Source organism: Mastigoproctus giganteus, chromosome 12, assembly GCF_048544385.1.
Source record: "Mastigoproctus giganteus isolate SK-2022 chromosome 12, ASM4854438v1, whole genome shotgun sequence".
Classification (NCBI taxonomy): Eukaryota; Metazoa; Arthropoda; class Arachnida; order Uropygi; family Thelyphonidae; genus Mastigoproctus; species Mastigoproctus giganteus.
In genome coordinates, this window is record NC_143586.1 from 21592520 (window position 1) to 21618104 (window position 25585).

Here is a 25585-nt window from a genome sequence, read left to right on the forward strand (position 1 = left end):
TCGCCAGAAAGGATAGGAGGTCAAGAAAGAGCCTCGGTTTCAAACATGGGGAAGGATTACAGAAACCCGACCTCCTGTGTGCAAGGGATGGCTCTCTCTGCACCTTCTTGACACCCAAGTTGGTTCAGGCCTTGGGCATAGCCATCGTATTAAATGTAAATACTACAATGATAATAGTCATTTAAAGGAGTTAATATCTGAGGAGTATGGCATACAACTGATTATATCCACAATTACTGTAAATTATAGGGGAGTGTGGAGCAAGACATCTGCTAACTTACTCCTAAAAATGGGTTTAACAACTTCTGACATCAAAATCATTGCAGTCTGGGCTCTCAAGGGACATTGAACTTTTGGGAGGCGCACCAGTGTTTACATATCCAGGTGAGCCTGGATATGCAGATTACCTGCTAGTGTTTGCTAGGGATTGCTAGTGTTTGCATATCAAAACACTAACAACAGTGTTTGGATATGCAAACACTGTTGCTAGACATTTATATGGCTAACCTTTGCCGCAATAAAGGGAAGATTGTAAAAAATAAAAAATAAAGTTTTTTCCCATAAAAATTTTATGGAAAAAAAATAATAGAATTTATATTGGTCCAATTATAATGAAATTTGGGATAGCTTGACATATATTTATAAAAGAACTAAATATAAAATTTAATGAAGATCTGTCCACTCTGAGTCAAATTGTTATTTACAAACAGATGGTTAGGCATGATGATAATAGTTGTTCTTGTGTATATATGACATGCCCAAAAAAAAAAAAAAAAAGGAAAAATTATGATCACAGTGAGGCTTATTGCATAAGAAAAATTATGATCACAGTGAGGCTTATCGCATAAAATTATGATCACAGTGAGGCATAGAACATCCTAATATATAATTTGTTATCTATTAGAAATTTTTTTCCTATATCCCAATAAGAAAACCTTGTTCCATATTGGGAAGGTAAAATACTTTTAGAGAGCGAAAAAAAAGATTTTAAATAAAAAATATACAAAATTAACTACCAGGATTGCGAAGTAATGTACATTGTGAAAACAGACAAATGACTCATGGACATAGCATATAGAAAATATAATCTAAAGAAATCTATAGCTGAGAATAGCTGTTTACACAAAATATGGATGGCATGATTATTTATAAAGCAGATGCTTGATGCAAAAGAAAGTGGACTTTGGAACTGCGCATCAAGCGCAGTGCTCTCCAGTCATTAACAGGGAACTTGACATTTCAATCAGTCTTGAATTTATAGAAGTAATGAGAGAAATAAGGAAATGTGACAAATGATGGATAACAAAGAATATATAATAAAGAAAGAAATAGAAATATTCTTGATTTTTATGCAAATTACAGTAGGGCGATTTATTTTATATTTTATTCAGTGTAAGATTTGATATATAAATTTTTAACATATGTGTTTATTTATTTATTTTTATTATTCTTTTTCAGTTTCACATCATAAGTCTGCTCTTGTGCAGATTTCATTTCCAAACAAAAGCACTTTACAAGGATTAGACAACTGTGGTGATACAAATAAGAGTTCTTTTCTTCGTACATCACATGAAAATACTAGTTTTAATCCAAGCAATAATGATCAGAATACTGAAGAAATCTTGTCTCATACTGAAATTGTAGATGTGTCACCAGATAGGTCTAATCACAGATTTGATACTTGTTTTGATTATCAGCCTACTTCTAACAAAGAGTGCAATGTCAGAACTTTCCATAATAAAATTACTGAAGAAAATTCATCCAAAAAAGTTAAAAGTAACCATGAACCTGAATTAGTACAAGTTAATAAACATTCAACACCAAAAAAAGAAAATCAATCCAAATTAATTTTTAAACCTGGTAGCAGTATTCGGATTTCAGATGAGTTGGTTAATGTTCCTGGCTCATTATATGTTGATTCAAGTGTGCCACATGAAGAACGGATGGAAGATGATTGTTTTGAAACTTTAGGTAGCACTGATGTGAAATGTACTGATACTAATTATGCTAAAAATTATCCACAGAAACATACTTCGATTGAAACAGAAAGCACTTTAAATGTAAGCAGTGTTAGTTTGGAAAATGCTTCATCTGAAAGAAATTCATTGGTTGATGAACCTACAAAATTACACAGAAGAAATATTGATATTGAGTTTTCCATTGAAAATTGTAAACAGTTAGTGAATCCAAAAGGTAAGATGCATATGATTTAATTTTTTTTTTATATACTTTATGGTATTTTCTTTTTGATGTGGCATGTGAATACAGTACATCAGAGGTTCTCAAATTGTGGATCATGACCCTCCAATGGCTTGTGAGCAACCTAATGGGATCAAAAAAATCTTAGATCAGTACAAAGAATTAAATGAGAAGGCTGTGATTGTACTGATTCCATTTGTAACTTCCAATTTATGAGTCAGGATTTTCCATAGTTGTAAAGAGCAAATATTGAAAGAAAGTGATAAATTTATTTCTTGCTAAACTCTTACCCAAACGAAATCATTATTTTTATTCATGAGTGGGGTAGGGGTTGCAAAGATTAATTTATCATTTTAGAGGGGTTGCAATATTGCAGTATTTGAGAACCTCTGAAGTGTATAATACATATTCTTCTTCTTCTTGGTCCTTAGCTGGCAGCTGGGGGAGGCGGTTGGCCACGCAACCAGTATGCTGCTCTAGGTGCCGCAGGGTTTCGGACTTGCTCTGTGATGTTCTTCCATACTTTACGATCCTTGGCGTCAGTCCTGGCCTGGTTAAGGTCGAGACGTCGGCTCTTCAAGTCATTTTCCACTTGCTTGGCCCACGTTTTCCTAGGCGCGGTCCGTTGGATGCTCCATTGGGTGGGTCGTTGTCTCCAAAGGAGTGTGGATGGTATTCTGTTCATGCCCATTCTACATACGTGGCCAAACCATCTAAGCCTTCGCTTCTGGATTTGATCGGCAATGGTTGGTTGCTGTTGGCATCTGGCACGGATGGTATCATTAGTGATGCGGTCACGAAGTGAGATGCCCAAAATCTGCCGCAGGCATCGCATTTGGAATACCTCAAGTTTGTTTAAATCTAGCTTGAGACAAATCCATGTTTCTGATCCGTAAAGGAGAATGGGCAGGATCAAAGTCTGGAAGAGTCGGATTTTAGTCTTTGAGGAAATGTTGGTCCTCTTCCACAGACACCATTTGAGCGAGGCGAACGCAGTGACACCAGAATTGGCTGCCTGTCCAATTCTGCTGTGGATTTCCATGGTGGATGCAACTTTCTTCTCCTGGACCAGCGACCCTAGGTATTTAAAGTCCTGCACTTGCTCGATCTGGACACCTTCGAGATAGATGGTGGCTTGCGACCCATCTGTTGTCAGGGCCTTTGTCTTATCAGCATTGATCTTCAAACCGTATGGCCGGGCAATGTGGGCAATGTCGTAGAGGATATCCGTGGCTTCAGAGTCGTTACCAGCAAAGATAGCACAATCATCGGCAAACATCAGGTCAGTCACATAGTGATCCTTGTCAAATATCTTTCATAATACATATTATGAAAGATATTTGAAATTTCTAATCCCATGGTGTTCTCAAACGTCTGAAATTCTAAATCATTAGAGTTTACTTTAACACTTTACACTTTACTTAGTGTTAATTGAAACAATAGCCTGCCTGTTGTTTTTTGCCTATCAAGATAATAATTACTGAATAAAGACGATAAAAACTCACTGTGTTGAAATACAATAATAACTGGATTTTTATCTGCTTACAGTTCATTTATATTCATTTGCATTTAGTCTTCTTTTGAAAGGAATCTAGAAGCCTGAGAGGTTTTGGGGGCACAGCCCCACATGTGGGAACAATATTCCATGGTAGGGCAGATTTCCGATTTGTATAGGGTGAACAGCTATTTGGGAAAAAAAAAAGTAATGGTGAGAGTGAAAGAGAAAACCCAGTTTTGTTAGATGCAGAGGAAACAATATTTTTAAAGTGCTTATGCCAAGAGAGATTAGAAGTCAGGGTAATCCCCAATAGAGATATATGATCTTTCCTAGGAATCAGAGTGTTATCAAAGATAAGAATAGGAGTAGAAGAATCCTTTTTGCAAGATACAAGACAGGATTGAATTTTAGAAGGATTGAAATCAACCAATTTATCTTTGCCCCACTGGATAATTACCTGGAGATCAGCATTTAAGGAAATGGTAGTGAATATTTGAGAAGTTGAAGCTGTTTGTGCAGGGAAAAATTTCTCAAACTGGAAGTGGAATGCAATGTGCTGTCACCAGCACAACTATGGATAGAATTTCTGGTCAGTGGAAGAAGGTTATTAATATACAAGAGGAAAAGAGTGGGAAAAAGAACCTTGGGAAACACCAGCATTATTGGAGAAGTTTGAAGACAGAGCCATCTACCATTACCCATAATGAGCAGTCAGAGAGAACACTGGATACCCAATTACAAAAAACAGTTGGAAAACCATAAACACGATCAAAAGCCTTTGAAATGTCAAGAGCAACTGCTTGAGTTTCAACAAACGTTTTCATTGAATTTGTCCATAAACCAGAATATCACCAGTGGATTGATGCTGACGGAACCCATACTGGCAATCATTTATCAGATTGAAAGTTTCTAGATATTTTAAGAGTTGGCAATTAATTGATTTCTTCATTACTTTAGAAAGAGGCACCTCCATAGCCAGGTAGGCAGGAGTGGCAGTGCGTAGCACACGCTTCGTGATTAGACCAGGGTTTGAGCCTGTGACCACCAAATACGGAGAATGCGGAAAGGTCAGGGAATGACCACTGCATATCCCTGGAGCAATATGGCCTTAGTTGCTAATGCTCCTAAAAAAAAAACAAATAACAAAATAACTTTAGAAAGAGTAGAAGTAAGTGCAATGGGATGATAACTTGATGAGAGGGATTTGTCATCCTTTTTAGGAACTTGCTGTATATGAGCAAATTTCCAAGCAGAAGGGAAAAATGTCTTTGGAATAAGAAAGTGAAAAGAGGTGACACAGAAAGGAGTAAGCTCAGGAACACAGATTTTGAGAACACGTGGAGAAATACCATCAGGATCTGGCACTTTCTTAGCATCAAGATTGTTCAAAATCCTGACATCCCTTTGATGCAAGACCACAGAAGGCATTGAATGGAGTGTACTGGGAATGGTAGGAGGTGGTTTACCGAGATCATTAAAAGAAAAGTAGGATGCTAGCAGTTCAGCTTTATCCTTGGCTGAAGTGGAAATAGAAGCATCTGGTTTTGACAGAGGTGAGAATAGAGTTGTGGCCAGTAAGTTTTCTACTCTTAGTCCAATATCTATCTTGGACTGATTAATAACTGCATTACAATTTGCAAGCTTTGGTGTAGGCAGAAAATGAAGCTGGAGATTTGGATGCAAGCCAATTGCGATATGCAACATTCTTATCTTGCCTTAGCACATTTATTGGAAAAACAATGTTTAAATAAAGGAGGAGAATTTAAGGTGGAGTGTGGAATAAAGGATTTCATCCTTACATGAATAATTTCACTCACATGATCTGAGCAAACATTCACATTAGATTTGAAACAATAATCGAACAAAGGAAAAGAAAAATGGAAATTGCACAGATCATTTCATTTTGCATTCTTATAATGCCAAACAACATGAGATTGGGAATGGCCAATGAGAGAAAGGCTCCATTGGAGAAGAGACCATCACCAAGTTGTGATCAGAGTTACCTAGAGGACCACTCACTTTGACCATGTACTTAGAAAGACTGTTTGTGAGAAAAAGGTCAAGCATGTTGGCTGCATAGTTAATATTATATGGTATTTTGGTAGGTAAATGAACAATCCGTGAAAGTCATTAGTAATTGCAAAAGCCTCAGCATCTCGACCGGCTGGGTCCATGTGACTGAAAAATGAAAGCTAGCTGGAGTTGTGAACATTAAAATCACCAAGGAAAATTAAATCACTGTTAGGAAAGTTGGACTGGAGAAAGTCAAGTTTCAAAGAGAGGAAGTCAAAGAGTTCCAAATGATTAGTGGTTAGAGTTCCAATTGGAGTTGGGAGAATGATAGAGGCAACAGATGAATTTGATAGAATGTGGCCTTAGTTGCTTTGGGGGCTGTGCCCCCAAAGCAACTAAGGCCACATTCATGTAGCAAAAGTTTGGTAGAGAGATTTTAAGTCAAAGAAGATCGAAAAGAGGAGATTCCAAATTATTAAGTCTCTGACAGGGAATATCAGAGCGGACAAAATGGAAGTACCACCTTTGAAGTGAAAGGAATCATACAGCGAATAATTTGGACAACTGAGATGGGCAGTGGTTGAATCAACTGATAATTGGGATTCTGTCAGAAAGAGTACATGGTTTTTGGCAGACTGTAAGTGAAAATAAATATTGAGATTCGAACTGAGACAAAGTATATTTGTGAAATGAATGAGGAAGTGTTTTGAGAGATTTAGATCTTTTCACAGATAAGTTCTATTAGTTTCACAATTCATGATATATTCAGTAGAAGAAAGGTATGTTATCAAAGGCTAGTACCATTCAGTACATCCAAATAATAAACAGCTATCTGTTTATGATTGCTGTTTACCAGTATTTGCAGGACCTATTAATAGGCCAAAAATGGACCTTGTTAAGAAAAATCTAATAATTTATCTGAATTTAGCAGCTTACTGGCAGAATAACATCTAGCCCAATAGATAGTAGATTGAACAAATATATACATAAGATGGGGGGGGATGTTAATAGAGGATAAGTAATAAGCCGAGGCTAAAGTAGGTAAAGTGAGGTAAGGGAAGAAATAGAATGGCAATAGTACTCCAATTCTCTTTGCATAATGTAAGAATTCGTGGGGTGTAAAAATTAGAATATGATAGTATAAAGAGAAGAGCAAAGCATATGCCGATAGTTCTTGGATGTACCAAAAGCATAACTGTCTGACCCATGAGCTGGCATTCTGGTATTTCATTAAGGCATACAGCAGTCATAGAATATGCAATGAATCCAATAAAACAAATTTATGGGAATATTGTGAATATTGAGAAATGCTCAATATTGAGAAATGAAAAAAACAAATTTCTGAAAAAAAAAAATGGAAAACAAATATTGGAAAGCATAAATAACTGTATAAATGCTATTTTTTAGTAAATCAATTTATACCCTTTAATAAAATTATATAGATGAAACTTCATGAGGACCAAAAGAAAACACACCTAACAATACAAATATAAAGAGTTATTGAATAATAGTATTAAAACAAAAAAAGGACAAACCAAACACTTTTTGTGAAAACCCAAAGAAAAACCTTGCTTAAGAAGAAAATTAGAAGAAAAGCCATGCCTAAAATATAAATATAAAATAATATAGCTTGAATGAGAGAAATGCCAAAAAAATAATAATAATGGAATACTAAGCTAGGCTATAATACCACAAATATACTAACAATGCTCCATAATACCTTTATTAAATGATTAGTAGGATAATACTTTTATTAAATGATTAATAGGATTATAATAGATTTATTTATATTTAGCAAAATCAGAAACCGAAAAAAATGTCAAACAAAGATACTCGGCAATGATATCCCCATCTGAAAATGAACATGCAGAACTGGAATTGAGAAAACAAATAAGGTAAATATAACAATACATTTTAAGAACATTCCATTTTTGATAGAAAATGTTCATAAGCAGTATTATAAAATCATGAGTGATATGTGGAACAGTTTTAAATTATGTCCATGTATTTGGCAGATATCCCCAGAGGGTAAATCTGAGTTTTATCAATATGAGTCATCAGATCCATAAATGATTAGTCTATTTTCATTGTTGTGTTCATGAAATATTCCAGTCCAAGTCATGAGAGATCAGTTTGTGTGTGTGTGTGTGTGGGGGGGGGGGTCTAATATCAATTTAACTATCTGAGGATTAAGAACCTGGTAGACTAACTGAACTAAACCTATTCTAATGCTCTAGGTGGCATCATTGGCTAGTGCAGTGTTTTTTAAACTGTGTTCCATGGAGCACTAGTATTTCATGAGATGTGAACAAGTGTTCCATGAAAAATTGTAATTAATAATTAAAAAAAATAATAATAATAAATTTTGCATATTTGTAGCATACACCACTTTTGTATCATTATAATGTTTAACATAATTTTTTGTCGGTTATTAATATACTGGCATAGACTAATAATCAAATAGACTGCAGAACGCTTTATTTTGGCGGGTTTTTGCATAAAGAAGTATTATATAGTATCGGTGTAAATACACCATAGTTAACCCATATATTTGAACTTCGTATGTAGCATAGAGGGCATGGTTTTAATTGTATCTCATAATGTGGTTGCCTTCACAACGAGATAGCTACTATTGCATTACTTCAAATAAATAACGCTTCTCTAGTAGAGAAGACAACTTCGCAACTGTGATGGCTTGTTGTATTACCAGGGTACCTGCCTGCCCACTGATGATGAAGCCGAATAGCTTCGAAATGATCGTCTGGGTGGTGGTACCGCTGAAAATAAATAACAGTAGTCTTCTCTACTAGAGAAGCATTATTTATTTGAAGTAATGCAATAGTAGCTATCTCGTTGTGAAGGCAACCACATTATGAAATACAATTAAAACGATGCCCTCTACACTACATACGTAGTTCAAATATATGGGTTAACTATGGTGTATTTACACTGATACTATATAGTTAATTATCAAAACCCATAAGGATTATGCCCTGTGCATTTAATTTTCCAAATAAAGAAGTATGCGTAGAGGTAATGATATCTACGAAAGAGTAGCAATGTAATGATCTAATATGCCATTCATATGTGATTTAGCCTGGAGTATACGGGTTGAAGGAAAGGAGGAAGCGAACTGATATTATAACTAAACTCACTTCCTTGTATAAATTTTTTTTGATAATTATTAGTATTTCGAAATATTATTATTAAAATATGAAACTAACTTTAAAACAAGAAGCAAGTACTTCTAGTATTGCAACTGTGGTCGATGAAAATGAACTCAATATTGTCAAACTTCCAGGTGTGGATGAACAATCACAGCCTTTTGTTCCCCAAAAATCCAAAGTTAAAAAACAGGAAACAACTAATAAAAGACCAAAACGAAAGTATAATGACAGTTATTTGAATTTCAGCTTTAAAAAATACATGTGTTGGAAATAATAATGCTATTGATTCACAGTGCATTGTATATAATGAAATATTAGCAAACAGTTCTTTGGCTCCCACTAAACTTGTGTTTTGCAAGTGTTCTGTGAATATGTTTTGAAATGAAAAGTGTTCCGTGACTAAAAAAGTTTGGGAAATGCTGGGCTAGTGTATAATCTTGCTGCATACCATTTAGTTGAGTAGAGTCTGAATAGTGTGGGGGCACTGTTAAGGCCACATTATCTTAAGGTATCAGGTATACCTTGCTGTTGTAGCATATCTAAAAATTTCATTCATCTCTTCATATAGTATACTTCTTCCCTTCAACTAACTATATCAGTGCATTATGCATAGTCAAACTAATGGAAGAAATTTATCTGCAGAAAGCAGTAAACCACACTAAACCTGTCTGTTTTATTTCACAGATATATGTGGTCTCAATTCCTTTCCAGCTATAATCTGCTAAACCTCACTCCTTTGATAGAATCTTATGTACTGTTTTTTCAAATTTAAATTCTTTCAATGCATCATTTTTCCTAAGAGAATATACTAGCCTTTCTAACTGGTATCTCTTCCTTAGTTAAAAATCTCTTTATCCAATTCTGCAAAATTTATTTGCTGCTTCTATTGCACTCCAAACTTGCTTGCAAAAATTTACTTTTTAAAATTTTTTTATTTAGTTTTCTCTAGTTTAAGTTTCCTAACAGTGAAGTAATTTTTTCTTGGTGATTTTAATGTTCATAACTTCAGCTAGCTTCAATTTTGTAGTTTGGTTCCAAGTGGAGTTGGGATTTTTGGATCAGGAGTAAGCAACCTTTTGGTTGCTTACTCCTGATGCAAAACATGGTTTTCCAACAAATGTGCTAATAATTTTCAGGATAAGCCTAAAGAATATCACAATTGACTTGCATCCAAATTTCATTTTCTATCTAGTCAATGACACAGAATTGTAAACAAGTTATTAATGAATTGATTAGAAAATAAATTTATTAGAAAAACTTTCGAGCTTAAAGGCAAGTAAGGCTCCTTGGAATTTAGCATATACCAGTAACTTTGAGGGAGGCTGCCAGGGAGTGTATTAAACCATTTAAGTTATTTATGGGGGCATCTTTGGACTCAGAAGGATTCCGTTGGATTGGAGAAGTGCCAAAGAGTCGCAAATACATAAAGGTGGTTCTAAGAGCAAAGATGGTAATTATAGATTGGTTAGTCTGACTTCAGTGGTAGGGAAAATCTTAGAAGCAATGATTAAGAGTGCAATACAGAGATATTTAGATAGATATGGCATTCTGAATAACATACAACATGGTTTTATTAAGGAAAAATCATGTTTAACTAACTTAGTAAGCTATTTTGGCATAGTTACTCATGAGATGCATGTAGGGAACAATTTCAACATAAATTATTTGTATTTTAGCAAGGCATTTGACTCAGTCCTTCATGAGAGATTATTGTATAAGCTGGAACATGTTGGGATTATTGGAAAAATTCTAAGATGGATTGCTGGGTGGCTGCAGGTCAGAAGGCAGAGGCTTTGGATTAATGGGGATTTTTCAGATTGGTGTAAAGTCAGAAGTGGAGTCCTCCAAGGATTGGTTCTTGGACCACTGCTGTTTTTGATTTTCATAAACGACATTGACGATGGGATAAAAGGCTTGTTGTCTGAATCAGCAGACGATGTAAAGCTTTGTAGAGTGGTTAATGATCAAGCAGAGCTCCTTCAGGATGACCTAAACAGGCTGCAAGAATGGTCAGAAAAAAGTGACATCTATGTTTTAATGCAACAAAAAAATGCAGGGTCTTACTCTTGGGGAACATCGATCCCAAAATAAATTATACACTAGCTGGGGTTTAATTAAAAACAGTAGAGGAAGAAAGGGATCTGGGAGTTATAATACAGGCAGAAATTAAGTTTTCTGAGAGTGTAAACAGGCAGCCAGGAAAGCCCATGGTGTCCTATCATGATTTATCGAACGTTATCCTTGAGATATGCAGGTCATAGTCTCACTGTATAAAGCAATTGTAAGACCATATTTGGAATATTGTGTTCAAGTATGGAGACCTCATCAGAAGAAAGACATTGAGCTTTTGAAAGAGTTTGTTTGTTTGTTGTTTTTTGTTATTTGGTTTTTTAGGAGCATTAGCAGCTAAGGCCATATTGCCCTGGGAATATGCGGTGGTCATTCCCTGACCTTTCCGCATCCTTCGTATTTGGTGGTGATGGGCTCGAACCCCGGTCTAATCAAGAAACGTGTGCTATGCACTGCTGCTCCTTCCCACCTGGCTACGGAGGTGCCCTTTTTGAAAGAGTCCAAAAATGGCAACTCACATGGTGATACTGGCAAAAGAGGGGCATACTATGAGGAAAGACTCTGAGTATGTGGACTACAGAGCTTGGCAACCAAGCACCCAGAGGTGACGTGATTAAGACATGATTTCTAAGGCTTTGAGAGGAATAAGTAAAATGAACGAAGGCAGAATTTTCACTGTTGTAGAGAATTCCAGAACTCTGGGGAATAATTTCAAATTACAGAGGAGAAGGTTTAGACTAGATTGTAGGAAATTTTCTTTTAGCCAGTGAGTTGTTGATTACGGGAACATATTGCCTTCACAGGTTTGAATAAATTCAGAGATCAACTAGTTAGTTACCTATGTGAGGAGGGAAGCAAATAATTTGTACTTTACTTTCTTATCTAGCCTCTCAATAGTGCATTCATCAGGAAATGCAATTATGTGGTCCTGATGGATATGCAGTGTTGTGTGAATGTGTCATCCCCTCTAAATTATCATGGTTTTGACTAATATTCATTTTACTCAAATGTATTTCGGACTTGTTTTTGTAATGCTTTGAAGATTACCATGTTTGTTGTTAATTGTCATTTATTATGGCTTCTAAATGTTCAATAAGTACCTAAAGCAAATGCATTAGGTAAGAACAGAAGATAAAAGTACTCGATTCATTGTTTTTATGTTGCATAAATTGAAAATAAAATTTACTCTGTTTTTTCATATATTTTATTGCATATTTATTGTTTCTCCCCCGACCCTTTACTTTCTATAGGACTATATTTCTTAGTCTGGCTCACCATGGTTTTATTAAATGTAGTACTTTTCGGGAATGTATATTCTCTGCAGTTCATGAGAGATTCGGGCGCCTCTGTAGCCAGGTGGGCAGGAGCGGCAGTGCGTAGCACACGCTTCTTGATTAGCCCGGGGCTCGAGCCCGTGACCACCAAATATGGAAGATGCGGAAAGGTCAGTGAATGACCACCGCATATCCATAAGCAATATGGCCTTAGTTGCTAATGCTCCTAAAAACCAAATAACAACAACATGAGAGATTCCTGTAATAGTGTTAGTTATAGTATTAGTATTGGCCATGTGGTGCAAGGAAACCATTTGCTGCATCAGCTGGGAGGCGACTCCGTAGCCAGGTGGGAAGGAGCAGCAGTGCGTAGCACACGCATCTTGATTAGACCGGGGTTCGAGCCCGTCACCACCAAATATGGAGGATGCGGAAAGGTCAGGGAATGACCACCGCATATCCCGGAGCAATATGGCCTTAGTTGCTAATGCTCCTAAAAACCAAATAACAAACAAACAGCATCAGCTGGGACACACACACAGGTGTGCATGCATGTGCCCCCATGTGTTTTCCTCTCCTGCAGTTACTAGTCCCATTGACCTTTGAAGTAATTTAAGCTGTCAGCCTCTGAAAATTTCACCTTCATTCATCATTCATTTTACTATCTCATCTCAGAATCTTATAAACCTTAGCGAGATCTCCTCTAAGCTACCTAGTTATCAAGCTTGTGTAGCCCACATGTTCAGTCTCTCCCTTGTATCAGTGCCTCTTAGCCAATCTCACTAAGCATGTTGCCTGTCTTTAGACACTTTTCAAGGAACTAAATGTCTTTTTTTTTTAAGCTGTTGTCTCCATAGCTGGAAATAGTGTTCCAAGTGCAGGCTCACAATTGCTTTATGTATGGAATTGTAATCTCCTTATTTTCAATGAATCAAGTTAGTTTTGGGTTGTTATTTCCCAAGTGCGTTTGGGAAAGTTAAAATGGAGTTACTACTTATGTAATCATCCCCGAAGCCTATCCAGTTCATTCTGAAGAGTTTTGTCTGGCTTTGTTATTTAACATTTTCCCAGTCTTCCTGTTATCAGCAAATTTTAACATTGTATCCTGTATCCCGCTGTTAATATAACTTAAAAAAATCAGAAACAGGAGTGGCCCCATCAGTGATCCTCCTTATGGATCTGGTTATTTACCATTTTACCAGTCTTCATATCATTCAAAATTTTTACATCATGTCCTGTATCCCATTATTAATATCATTTAAGAAAATAAGAAACGGGAGTGAAAAGCAGTGACCCTTAGGAACTCCATTTCTGATCCTAGCCCTTTCTTAAGATTAGCTATTAATTACAGTTGTTTGCTTCTTGTGTAGCCATTACTTAAGCTGTCTAAGGATTTCACACACGATCCTGTGTTACCTGGATTTTAATTATACCATGTTTTCTGTGATCTAAGTTCTGCATAGGGTTGCATATATGGCAGTCTCTTATGCAAAACCATGTAAAATGCTTTGCTAAGGTGCAGGCAAACAATGTCAGAGTTATTTCCTGCATCCAACTTATAAGTGACACTGTCATAATAGTTGTATCAGGTTACTTAAACAAGATTTGGGCATTTAGGTTATCCTTTGTTCAAGTCAAACTGATAAAAATGTGACAGAAGTGTCAAGTCATCCATAAAGACTGATGACATACCATTAATTATTTGGCTAGGCTGTTAGAACTGCCTATCTTGTGGAGCATGCCACATATTTTAATGGAAGATTTGAACATGTGGTAGATTACTGAAAAGTTTGTGCCTTGTTTCTTTCTAATCATGAGATTCTAAGCTATAAGCAGAAAGAAACTCATTTGTTGTGTGCTGGTACCTTCTAAATCATGTTAGAGAGGACAAGATTTGTTTCTTAGGTCATAATGGGATATGAAGACCTGACTGGATTTATGGTTATGCCCAAGAAACAACATGGAAGAGTTGATATTTTTCACTTCTGAAAAAAAAACTAAGGCAACATGAAGAGCAATGTTGATTGTTGTGCTTTTTGAGATTGAGGGAATTGTTTTTTGAGAATTCATTTCTGCAAGGACAAATATTTCAACATATATATATTTCAGATACCCTTGGGTATTTGAAAATGTTAGGAGCAAATGTATAGAAAAGTAGCACAATCAGAACTGGTTTCCTCACTAGCAATGAATCAGCATGGACAGCTCTCTGTGTGCAGTAGTTTTTGATGAAGATCAATTTAGATGCAGTTCTCTCATCCTCTCTGCTTCTTTGATCTAGTCTCCTTGATGAATTGTTCCCCAGATATGGAATTGCAGGTCAAAAGACAGATTTCTTGAAATTTTTGAATCCAGGCGGAATTACAGGTACCAGTTTCAAAAATAAATAATAAATAAATAAATAAAATAAAAAATATGAATTCCAGCAGTGGCAGGATTGCTGGACTCAGCATATTAATTCCAAATGGACTAATTTTGACAGGAACAACATTAACGTCTAGATAAAGTAAGTCTACAATTTGTTATTGAACTAGTCCAGAAACTTTCAGGTTGCATCTCATATAATAAACCCTCATCAACAGTGTACTTGAGTTTTAAGTGCAAAAGAAAACTTTTAACATGAGTAGCTTATGATCATGAATGGCTTATCCAAACTAAACTGCCACTTCACTTTTGGATTCCCACACGATTTCAAGGTTTTTTTATTTTTTTTCCATGTTCTGCCTTTTTTCAATTGTACAATTAAATTAACCTTGCATTTTAGATTTTACCTATATATAGATAAAATTACATTATACATTATATATACATTATTGCATTATATACACGTTATTGCATTATATTTACAGCTGCATGTATAATTGCATGTACCCCAATGCTAGGAGTATAGTTAATAATAAAATCGATGAGCTTGAAGTGCTAGTCAAGACATCAAAGGCAGATATTGTTGGGATATCAGAGACATGGTATCACACAGACATAAGCAGTGCAAAACTGGAATTTGGGGAGTACAATGTGTACAGAAAGGATAGACAGGACAGGAAGGTAGTTGGGGTTATGCTGTTAGTTAAGAAACACATAAAAATCTAAGGAAGTGCATCCAATTGATGTGGGTGGACAATGCAATTTTGAGTCTGTTTGGTGTGACATAGCACTGGGAAAGGAAAAATGAGAGTAAGTGTGTGCTATAGGCCTAATGAATCTGATGAGTATAATGAGCAGTTGTGCAGAGAAATAGAATGAGCCAGTAAATTAGTGTCTTATAATGGGGGATTTTAATTTTCCGGATATTGACTGGAATTTGTGGGTTGGTCACTCATACATTAGCAAGGCTTTTGTGGATTTATTGTATGATTGTTTTGGATGATGCATTTTCGGGAGGCAACTAGAGGGAGTAATGCTCTTGACCTGATTATCAGTAGTGATTCTTCATGCATTAAGAATCTGCAGATAAAGGAACTACTAGATGGCAGTGATCACAGTATGCTAAAGTGAGAGTTACTCAAAGAGGTAACTACCATCAAGGGTAAAGGGAAAGGTTTTTGCTTTCGTAAAGGTGACTACGGTGGTCTGAGACAGTATTTAAATTCTATACAGTGGAACCAACTGATGATATTACCAACAACAAATTCAAAATGGGAAGCATTCAAAGAATTAATCTTGGAAGCTACTAGGCTTTTCATACCAACAAAGAAATATTGTTCAAGATTTAGGCCTAAATGGATGTCAGATGAACTAATTAGACATGTGACAGAGAAGAAAAATGCATGTGACACAGAAGCCTGTGATAGATATAAGCTGGTCATTAACCAAGATAGATATAAGCTGGTCGTTAACCAAGTCACTTAGGCAGGATAAGGCAGATTACGAGAAATCTTTGGCAAAGGAAGCAAAGAGTTCTTTACTTATGTAAACTTTAGAAGGAAGGGGATGAATCAGATTGGTCCACTTGATATCGATGGTTCAACTGTTGATGATCCTGCTCAGGTAGCTAACAAACTAAATGAATATTTTGCATCAACATTCACACATGAGGAGTTATTCAGAGAGGGGAATGCCAGAGGTGTATTCAACTCTGGCAGTAAGCTAGATAATCTTATAATAACTGAGAGTAAAGTGGAGGAGAAATTGTTGAAGATAAACACAAGAACGGCACCTGGGGTGGATGGAATCTATCCAGTTATATTAAAGGAGGCAGCAAAGGAAGTAAGCAAACCCTTAGCCATAATTATGAGAGCTTCCCTGGACTCAGGGGAGATACCCATAGACTGGAGATGTGCAAATGTGACCCCCAATCCACAAAGGAGGATCAAAGGGAGACACAGGTAATTAGAGACCTGTTAGTTTAACTTCTGTTCCAGGGAAATTAATGGAGGCACTGGTTAAAGAAGCATTGCAGGATCATCTAGACAAGACTTCAGTTATAGGTTGGACACAGCATGGGTTTGTTAAGGGGAAGTCTTGTCTGACTAATTTGATTGGATACTATGATGTAGTCACAAAGGAACTGGATGCAAAGAATAACTTTGATATCATATATTTGGATCTTAGAAAAGCCTTTGATACTGTTGCACATGGAAGACTGCTGCACAAATTCGGAGCAGTGTGGTATTGGAGGCAAATTGCTGCTATGGATAAAGGGATGGTTGAGTGGTGGGAGAAGACAGAGAGTGGTAATCAATGGACACTGCTCTTTGTGGACTAATGTTATTAGTGGAGTCCAGGGTTCAGTGTTAGGTCCATTGTTGTTTTCTGTATTTATAAATGATATTGATGATGGTATATCAGGCTTAATGTCCAAGTTTGCAGACGATACAATGGTTGGCATGGTTGTTAATGACACTAATGACAGTATGCTGCTGCAACAGGATCTAGAAAAGTTGAGCAGATGGGCTGACAGATGGCAAACATTGACAAGTGTAATGTACTACATATGGGAAGCAGTAATCCCAGAGTAACGTATCAACCACACTGACAGTGGTAGAGAATGAAAAGGACCTGGGGGTAATTGTGCAGGTAGATATGAAGTTTTCTGAGCAGTGCAGATGGTCTGCAAGAGTAGCTCACGGTTACTTATCAATGATATACAGGAATTTTTCTAGCAAGGATAAAGAAGCGATTATTCCCTTGTATAAAGCAATGGTCAGGCCACAGCTTGAGTACTGTATACAGGTCTGAAGGCCTCATTTTAAGAAGGATGTAGGGCTGTTGGAACGAGTACAGAGAAGGGCAACAAGATTAGTGAATTGAACAAAGGGTTGCTCTAATGAAGAAAGGCTTAAGTTTTGTAAATTTCTGCGTCTGGAGACAGGCACCTGCAGGTGATCTGATTGAGGTGTATAAAGCTTTGAATGGTTTGAGCATGCTCAATGCAGATGGGATTTTTCCTCTTGCTCAGAATGATTGCCTGAGAGGGCATAAATTCAAATTGAGGAAAGATGATTGTAGGATAGATGTGCAGAAGTTTGCCTTTAGCCAGCGGGTGGTTGATTGCTGGAACAAACTTCCATCTGTCATTGTGGAAGTTGATAGCTTAAATAGATTCAAGGCAGAACTTGGCAAACATTTGGAGCAAGTGGGTGGATGAAATAAGGGTTTTTTTTTTTTTTTTTTTTTGGCTGATGCTATATAAGCTTGCTTCCTTGCATCATGTGCCTTTGCTAATGCTAATATATATATACAGGGTTGTTAAAATTAAAGTATCCCTATGTAGAGGGCTTTGGAGTGAGTTCTAAGACTCATACTGAAGAGAAATTTTGACAACAGGTACAGTAAAGAATGCTCTCGTCATTTATTGGAAAAAAAAATTAGTTAAAAAATTTGTCACTGAATGGCACGTAACTATCTTAGTTATGATTATGCAAATAACGTAAGTTTTTACCACAGCACCACTACTCAGCTCTACTGTACTGTATAAAAGCAAAGCAGTCTCTTCAAAATCATACAGTAGATGTTTGCCTGCACTACAGCAGCCATGCCAACAATGTTGCAGGAAAAGGCGCTATTAGTGAAACTGTACTATCAGAATAGCAACAATGCAGCTGCGGCTATCAGATAATTCCGGCATCAGAAGTGCATAAGGCGTGTACCCATGACTTTTTGTGTTGTCCACAAAATGATTGCGAAATTTGAAGCGACAGGACATCGTGGTGTTCAATCAAGTAGAAGTCGAAAACAAATGGACTCCTCTCGTGTTGAAGATTATGGGTGTCGTGGATTTATCAAGTCAATCTCCATGCGCAAGTATGCCAGCTGTTTCTCGTGAAGTGGTCATGCCATATTCCACTGTAAGGCTAGTAAAACGGGAAGTGGACATGCCGTATTCCACTGTAAGGCTGGCTTGTAAAATGGGCTAGAAAAGGCAAAAACCAGGTAGAAAATACAGATCAAAAAGAGAATCATAATTTAGAGCCATAGGTAACAAAAACACAGGAGGAGAGGAAATTTCAGCTTATAAATCAAATAGAGGATCCCATAAGACAAATTAAAGAAATGAAACTGTTCCTAGAGAACTTTCTTTAAAAACGACAAATAGGATTACATCTGCAACAAGATTTCAGATAGTGAACTGCTGGTCTGTTTTGGAACATAGTATGGTTGAACTTAATACAGAAAACAAAGTATTGAAAGCAAAAGTAGAAATGGTGACTGAAGAGAAAAATAATTATAAAGAAATGAATACTTTGACTTATGCCCAAGTAGCAAGGGCCACCAAAGCAGATCCATCACAAACTAAACAAGCCAACAATAAGACTAAGGAAATACCAAAGGCAAAAGAAACAAACATAATCATTATAAAGGCTAAGCCTGACTCTACATACAAATCCAACGAAGCAGTCAGGGATATTGTCATGACAAAATTAAAACCTCATTTGAAAGAAATAAAAGTGAATAACATGAGAAAAATAAAAGATAATGGAGTTTTAATTGAAGTAACAAATAAAGAGGATGTTAAAAAAGATTGAAACCAACCCAGAGATAGTAAAACTGGGATTGCAAACAGAAAAGCCAAGGGGCAGGAACCCCAACATTATTATATTTGACATCCCTGAGACAACTCTGGAAAGAGATCTTATGTTGGATTTCTACAATAAAAACTTTATTGATATAATGGAACTGGACGAGTTTGCCAAAGAATTTCTTCTAAAAAAGAGGGACAAAAAACAAAAGAAATGGGCAATTCAATGTCATTGTGGAAGTGTCACCCAGAATTTGGAAAAAACAAGGACAGCAAAGAGTCTAGACTGGCTGGACCATCCATAAATTCAGGGAATTCTTTCCTGTACAGAAGTGCTTTAACTGTCATACATATGGCCATATTGCCAGAGATTGCAGTCAGAATTCCCCTGTCTGTGGCCACTGTCCAGTCACTGGCCACGATTACAAGAACTGCCAAAATAAAAATCAACAGCCAAAATGTGCTACCTGTAAAGTAATACAGCTGACTGACTATGCACATAGTATCAGGGATGATAAATGCCCCTGTTATAAAAAAAATGGTAAAACTTATATAATCTAGGACCAACTATGGGCCAGATTGAAAACATAAATGTGTCTAGGGCTCTAAATCTTGTTCAACTGAATGCTCAAAGATCAAGAGCTGTTTTAGATCAGATCAAATTGGAAGAAAATAATATAGATGTAATGCAGGTGCTCCAAGAGCCCTACAGACATATGGGTAGGGTTCAAGGGGCTATAAAATAATAGAATACACCTCAGGTGTCCCTTCTACAGCAATAGTAGTTAAAAATACTGACCTTATAGTCACAAAGATGGGTCACCTCCGCTCTCCAGTGGCAGTGTTTTTTGTTTTTGTTTTTTTATGAAAACCCCAAACACGAAAGGTATCAAAACCTATAGTACTTAGTACTGTGCATGGGTTGAAGGAGAAGTATGGGGAGAGGGGGATGCTGGAAACTTTGCTCTAGAGACTAAACATGGGTGTTTGCCCATATCACCAGTGCTGTAGGACAGTTTTACATTATTTCACTATATTCTAGACCAGATGAAGATATAAATCCAGCTATTGAATACCTACAAGAAGTCATAGACTTGCTACCTACTGCAAATATTATAGTGTGTGCTGATAACTGCCGATCAGCCTTATGGCATAGCTGTACGGAAGACAGAGCAGGCACACACACACAATGGCCAGATACTTTCAGACTATATAGCCACCTCACCCTTTCAAGTGCTAAACCAACCAAATAACCTCCCAACTTTTAGCAGTACTATGCGGGAGAGTGTTACTCTTGCCACCAATTCAATAGCTTATAAAATTACAGATGTGTCCAGCCAGTCTGGACCACATCGGATCATTGAGCCATCACCTTCAAACTAAACAGGCAATTACAAACACCCCAAGACTCCTTGTTGGATATCAAAAGGTATAACCTCAAAAAGGCAAACTGGCAGACTTGCAGAACATACAGCAGCTCAGCTGCAAAAACAGGAAAATGAGTGGCCTAGATCAAGCAACTGTAGCCCGGACGAGCAAGCACTGACTGTGACAAACATTTTAACAAAAACAGCAGACCTGTCTATCCCATGGAAAAAACTGAGAAAGCAGGCAGTCCCCTGGTGGTGCCCTGAACTGACTATACTCAGGAGAAGGGTGCACCAGGCGAGGAGAAATTTTCAAAGAGCCAGAACATCTTGGCCACAAAATGAGGTGGCTGCACTGAGAGATTTTTATAGAACTCTCAGGAATCAGTATACAGCCCTCATAAGGGACAAGAAAAAGGAATGAAAGTGTAAGTGTATGAGAACCAACACCTTCAATGATTAAAAAAAAAGAATAGCCACAAAGCTCCATGAGCTATGACAAACAAAGCGGGAGCAGGAAACCAGAGGTCTGGTTACCAAACGGTTTCTGCCACTGGTGTCAATGGTTAGCCCAAAGCCAACTAAGTGGTATGTCCCTGGACTTTTTACAACATTTATATTGACAGGTCATGGCTCCCTAAAGGCGAAACTAACCTCCTTAGGGCTGCTGATGACCCAAACTGCACATGTGGCAAGAGTGAAGACTGGGCACACATTCTATATGAATGTATAATATATGACATCCCGAGAACAGAGCTAATAGCACAGATTGGCCCCCCTTCTAGGGGAGAAGAACATCTGTTCATCATAGAAGAGGAAAATTATAAAGCCTTTACATCTTTCACACAGAAAGTATTTGAAATGTGCAGAACAATCCAAAGAATGGCAGTTCAGCCCCCCAGCAATTAAACAATAATCAATAGTTAACATTGCCCAAGTTTCCCACCACGCCCAGATGATGACTTAAAAACTGGCAATATTCTGTGCCCTGACAGAAACCTGACATGAAAAATCTCCCCAGGACTACCCTGCCATGTGTAGGAACCTGGGGCCCCACACCAAATAAGTAACCATGTAGGGGAGGGAGATGTACAGGCAGCCAGGGAAGCAGATTAGCTGAAAAATATCAGTAAGCTGGTAGCAAGGGGATGCAATGTAGAATGAATGAATGAGAATGAAAGACAGAATGAATGGGTTGGGCACTGAGTGAACTAGGAATTATGGTAAAAGGGAATAAATGGCAGTTTTTGTGAAAGAAAGAGTGACCTAGCATGAGAGAAAGAGAGAGTGAATGGGAATGAGTGGAAGAGCAAATGTAATTGGCAGAAAGAATACAAAGTTAAAAATAACTTACATTACTTTATATATACTAACAAATATTTACTAACCACACAAACACTATCACTGCATTCTCCCCTGGCCTGCAGAAAACTTGCAGCTAGGCCTGCATCACAACTGAAGAATAACAGTAAGTTGAGGTGCCCAGAGAGTGCAGTGCAGAAAGCAAGAGTTGAATAAATGAAATGAAAGCCAGACGAATGAATGAAAGTGTAAGTGTGTGAGAAAAAGAATACAAACCATAAATGCTACAGTTAAGTACACACTAACCCTAGTTAAGGGGCTTAGACGGGGCTAAAATCCACTCATGCACACCTTCTCGATGGTAAGACCTGTTACGTCACTTAGGTGGCAACGAACGTGTAGAGTGGTTCTCTTCAAGACGCCTGGTCAGCGTGAAGAGGAAAAGACCAAACCCTCCAGCATATGACAGCACGACAAAATAAATGGCCCTCAGTTCCCAGCAGCTTTCACTCTCCCTCTTACAGCAGCGAGAGGATCAAAGTGGAAGCAGAGGGTTAAAATTGGGAGGAAGAGACATAACACAAAAACTGGCAAGGCTCTTCACAAAGTGCATTAGAAAAGGTGTGACGCCTAAGCAGTGGAATAATGCAATCATAGTTTTGCTGCATAAGAAAGGAGATAAATCAGAAATTGAAATTATAGACCAATTAGCATGTTATCCCACATCTACAAGTTGTTCACAAGGGTCATTACTAACAGATTAGAAAGAATACTTGATGAGAATCAACTGAAAGAGCAAGCTGGCTTTAGGACAGGATTCTCAACTATGGATCACCTTCACGTAATATCACAGCTAATGGAGAAAGCAAATGAATATAAAACACCATTATGAAATTAGGATTATGAAAAGGCATTTGACTCCATACAGCATAAGGCAATGTTTCGGGCACTGCAAAGACAAGGCATAGATACCCCATATATTATGATTTTGAAGAAAATACATGAGAGTGCTACCTCCTTTATTAGACTAGACAAAGACAGTAGGAAATTTAAAATTGAGAAAGGAGTTCGACAAGGAGACACAATATCTCCGAAGCTGTTTACTGCTGCCCTTGAGGAAGCTTTCAGAAGATTAGACTGGTCGCAGAAAGGAGTCAATGTGAACGGAGAATACCTAAACCATTTACGATTTGCAGATGACATTGTGGTCATAAGTCACGATCCTAAAGAATTAGAGGAAAATCTTATTCAGTTATGCACAGTTAGTAAGGATTTTGGACTAAAGATGAATATGGCTAAAACAAAAGTAATGATGAACAAGTATGCCACAGAAAGGGAAATAATGATTGAAGGAGCAGTAATTGAAAAGGTGGAGTCATATACTTATCTGGGACAAGTTATTAGCTGTAATAATGATAAATGGCTGGAAGTGAAGAGAAGAATAAATTTTGGATGGATAGCATTCAGGAAATATAGTCACATACTGAAGAGCAATATCCCAGTTTGTCTGAAACGTAAAATAATGAACCAATGTATACTCCCTACCCTGACTTATGGAAGTGAAACTTGGGCACTCACCAAAAGAATGGAAGAGAAGCTGAGAACTACACAGTGAAGAATGGAACGAATTATATCGGGAATCAGACTGTTAGATAAGAAGAGAAACACACGGATTAGGCAGCAAACTCAAGTAAAGGACATTCTTATCAAAACTAAAGAACTAAAATGGTCTTGGGCAGGACACATAGCTTGAAGACATGATGACAGATGGACTAAGAAAATAACAGAATGGTATCCAAGAGGAGCTAGAAGAAAACCTGGAAGACAAAAGCGGAGATGGATAGATGAAATTCATGAGTTTGTGGGTAGTAAATGGATGGCCAGTGCTCAAAACAGAAGGAGCTGGAAAGTTGCTGGAGAGGCCTTCATCCTGCAGTGGATTGAAAATGGCCGATGATGATGATGAACCCTAGTTTTAATTAGTATTTAAATTTACACTACACATCATTGCATCCCCCCCCCCAGTGTGTGAGAAAAAGATGAATGAGTGGTAAAAAAAAAAAAAAAAAATATATATATATATATATGTGTGCGTGTGTGTAAATAAAACTTTGAAAAAAAAAATTATAAAATGTAAGAAAAAAAGTATAAAAAAAAAAAAATTAATGCAAGTAAAGTGAGAATGCAGATTATGAATAAAGTAAATGTGTCTCTCTCCCACCCCTTTGCGTGGTGGGTTCCCGCTGCCAGCTAACATATCCCACCCCCAGCGTGGGATGGGCAGCTTGACCTTCTTACCGGATTCGACCCTACATGGACATGATAACTATCACCGACAAAGACATACTGCGGCTTTGCTGCCGACATGCCATCTGGCGATCTGAACTGGGTACTCTAACCCGTTTCCCTTTAAAACCCCATCCCAAGGCAGGGGAGGGAGGAGACAGGTCTCTGTCTCCTTCCCTCCCTGCCTCCCCCCATACTTCGCCTGGTGGAGCTCGTCTCCACTGACCTCGTTGGGGATGTCTGAGTACACCCCTTAACAATGCCTCCCAATTCTAATCAACATCCAAATTCTACCAGTTTCGTGTAAATCTCTAAGACAACTAACACTATTATCTTTTATCTAGCGAATAGCCTCACATGTCTAAATTTAATAACAAAAATTTTTCCTGACTTATTAGACCTTTTAACACATCTCCCTAGCATTCAACCCTAACCAGCAATTTCCTAACAGCAATCCCATTAAGCATTAATGTTAAACACGTAATTTTTTTTTTTTAGGTCCTAGCCACTGAAATCACAGGAAACTAGGTGGCAGAACCTGCCAGAGCAACTTGTTGTGATACTGGACACACCCGGCTAGCCTCCACGTGGTGAGGTATGGGCAACGTCGGGCTCCACTAGGAGCCAGGTAATAAGCCGGACAAACAATGGGCACAACACATCACACTGCACAGACATGGCCCACACACACTTTCAAGTCTCTGGCTTAACAGTGTACTGTCCTCGACAGCGAAAACATGCGGAGATGGGAGGAATCCCAGGTGCCGTCTGACATGAACTTACCTTATGTAAGGCTAGTAATGTGTCAAGTGTTATGGTACTATCCTTACAAGATGCACATGCTACAGCAGCCAAAGCATGGTGATGCAGATATTCATTTCACATGTGCACTTCAGTTTCTGGCGCAAATGACAGTGGATATCACTTGGCCATGGAACATCCTTTGGAGCGATGAAGCCCACTTCTGCTTAAATGAACAAGTGAATATGCACAACTGTTGCATTTGGGCAACAGAAAACCCTTGATTACCCAAGAGGTCCCATTCCATTCTCCAAAAGTGATCGCGTGGTGTGATTGGGCCATATTTTTTTGAACAGGTAACACCGACTGGAACCTGCACCTGTTCCATCACTGTACAGCAATATTATGAAATTTTGGCAAATTTTGCAATACCAGAGCTGCAACAACGTATGTGCCTTCAGGATACCATATTTGTTCAAGATGGTGTGCCACCTCACATCCATTGTTGTGTCCAAAGATTGCTAAGGCAACACTTTACAGATGACCAGGTCATCAGCCATTGTTTCCAGACATCTTGGCCACCCCGATCACCGGATCTTACCCCATGTGACTTCTAGTTGTGGGGATTTTTGAAGAACCAGGTGTATTGGGAAGGATATCAAACTCTGGCAGATCTGAAGGACAGCATTAGACGTCATGTGCTGGCTATT

The 25585-nt window shown here is 37.7% G+C and overlaps 1 protein-coding gene across 1 annotated transcript in view; it reads left to right on the forward strand.

Annotated features, from left to right (window-relative positions):
* The window catches only part of Pms2 (mismatch repair endonuclease PMS2), a 133243-nt gene that overhangs the window by 74394 nt on the left and 33264 nt on the right, over positions 1 to 25585 (forward strand). The window contains exons 13-14 of the mRNA XM_090386646.1: positions 1459 to 2193; positions 7506 to 7605. Coding sequence (XP_090242772.1) covers positions 1459 to 2193; positions 7506 to 7605 — 835 coding nt within the window. The remainder of the gene's footprint in view (positions 1 to 1458; positions 2194 to 7505; positions 7606 to 25585) is intronic.